General features: G+C 38.1%; 1 protein-coding gene across 1 annotated transcript in view; it reads left to right on the plus strand.

Moving 5' to 3' along the window:
• The first annotated feature begins 57 nt into the window (after positions 1-57).
• Positions 58-2,013, plus strand: part of LOC108967750 (allatostatin-A receptor) — a 38,512-nt gene continuing 36,556 nt past the window's right edge. Inside the window, exon 1 of the mRNA XM_018931360.1 lies at positions 58-876. Within this exon, the coding sequence (XP_018786905.1) occupies positions 181-876 (696 nt within the window). The 5' untranslated portion in view covers positions 58-180. The remainder of the gene's footprint in view (positions 877-2,013) is intronic.

Below are 2,013 nucleotides of genomic sequence, written 5' to 3' on the forward strand. Positions count from 1 at the left end.
AATTAGTTAATGAAATATTAAAGAAGCTGCAAATAAGTATATTTTAATTTTTTTTAGCGCACGCAAAAAACCACTTTCAAAACAGAAAATAGTGCTTCAAAAACGCAAGAAAATGCAATCAACAGTGATAACAGTACTTATGTTTAAAAGAACACTAACAAGAATACCAACAGTTGAAACATGAACTTTACAGGACTAGCATTAAATCTGAGCTCCAATTTAACAAGAAATCTAATTATATACAACAACAACGAACTACATAACAATATAACTGCTTACAACACCACCTACTACCACACAAACAATAGCAACAACAACAGCAAAATGTTAGAGACACATAACATCACAACGGCACTATTGAATGCCACCACACAAACTCTCCTCGATCCCGAATTCGAGCAGTACGAGGAAATCGATGAATTATCACCCGAACTACGCAACTTCGTGCGCATTGTTGTGCCCTTTTGTTTTGGCATTTTCGCCGTATCGGGTTTCTTCGGCAATACGCTCGTCATACTCGTCGTGCTCTTCAATCAACAAATGCATTCGACCACAAATCTGCTGATTGTCAATTTAGCCGTTGCCGATCTCCTCTTCGTCGTTTTCTGCATACCATTCACCGCAACCGATTATATAACCGAGTAYTGGCCCTTCGGTGATTTGTGGTGTCGGACGGTGCAATATTTGATTGTTGTTACKGCTTTCGCGAGCATTTACACGTTGGTGCTGATGTCGGTAGATCGTTTTTTGGCCGTCGTACATCCAATACGTTCGCGACAATTGCGCACCGAGAAGGTGACAAAGATTGCAATTGTAACAATGTGGGTGATCATTTTGTCAGTATCATTTCCGGTGCCACTGGTGCATGGATTAACGGTAAGTGATGAGAGTCATATAGTTGCGGTATARGGTATTGTTATAAGAATTAGAGTCTAGGTTTTAAGTTCGGTGTTATCTTAAAGATCCGGGAGTAATTGTATATATTTAATATTGGAACGTGTATTTTTGTTCCAAGGGCAGCAAAGAGCCCCCTTTTATGGTTAAAAATAAGATATAATTTTATTTATTCTAGATAACCCTATCGGTTCTTTTTATGCCCATATACCAACGAGGGAGCTAAAGGTGGGAAGAAGTCATTTTAGGAGAGGGACAGTGAGCTTCTTTACAGGATGGGTCAAAGCTTGGGGGGAAAAGTTTGTAGAAGGGTTTACTGTCGAGAGCTCTCTATCAGCTGCAGTTTCAGACCTCCTGACTAATGTAGTGTCTTCCAAGCTGTGGTTGCAGCCATCATAGTAGCAGTAGATTTGTTGCTGCGGAGTGCAGCCTTCTTCAGAGAAGTGACCATCCACTCAGATAGATCAGCCATCTAACCTAACTTAACAGAACCTAACCATATCGGTTTTCTTTTACTGTACATGGCCTTCGGAGTATCAGATGAGAATATATTAAAACCATCAGTATACAACACGGGTTCCAACTTGACTAGTATATGAGCACTACTAATATTCAGCCAGATTACACTTCTTCTTCAGATCTCCACTATACTGAAATTAATGATATTGACGAATTTTATTTGGTTCACTTCTACAATAAACAGTAAATAAATAAACGAWGGACTACACTAAACAGAGGAGGATTATATATTTATAATTAATGTTATAGTAGTTCTATGAAACTAAAAATGTTACAACTTCAGTCTGCAACAAAAATTATATATACCCCTAAAAATCTGCGTTTAATGTTGCAGAAAGCATAGCCAGACAACATCTTCAGACGAAACTTTTGAAATCAAACTCAGGCAWATTGATATGGTATAAAATAAGAGTGCATAATCCAAGCCAAAGCTGGCATTATCTAAAATAAACAACTCAATTTTAGCTGTACCAAAGCTATAACACCCTTTACAGGTGCATTTCTTGTAGAATAACAATTTTWGCCCAGAGATGTCGAGCTTTCTTGCTATCTCTCTTACACTTAACTGACGATTTTCAAGCACCATTTCCTGCACTCTTT

The sequence above is a fragment of the Bactrocera latifrons genome, unplaced genomic scaffold (genome assembly GCF_001853355.1).
Source record: "Bactrocera latifrons isolate USDA-ARS-PBARC rearing strain unplaced genomic scaffold, ASM185335v1 scaffold_198, whole genome shotgun sequence".
In the NCBI taxonomy this organism is placed as follows: Eukaryota; Metazoa; Arthropoda; class Insecta; order Diptera; family Tephritidae; genus Bactrocera; species Bactrocera latifrons.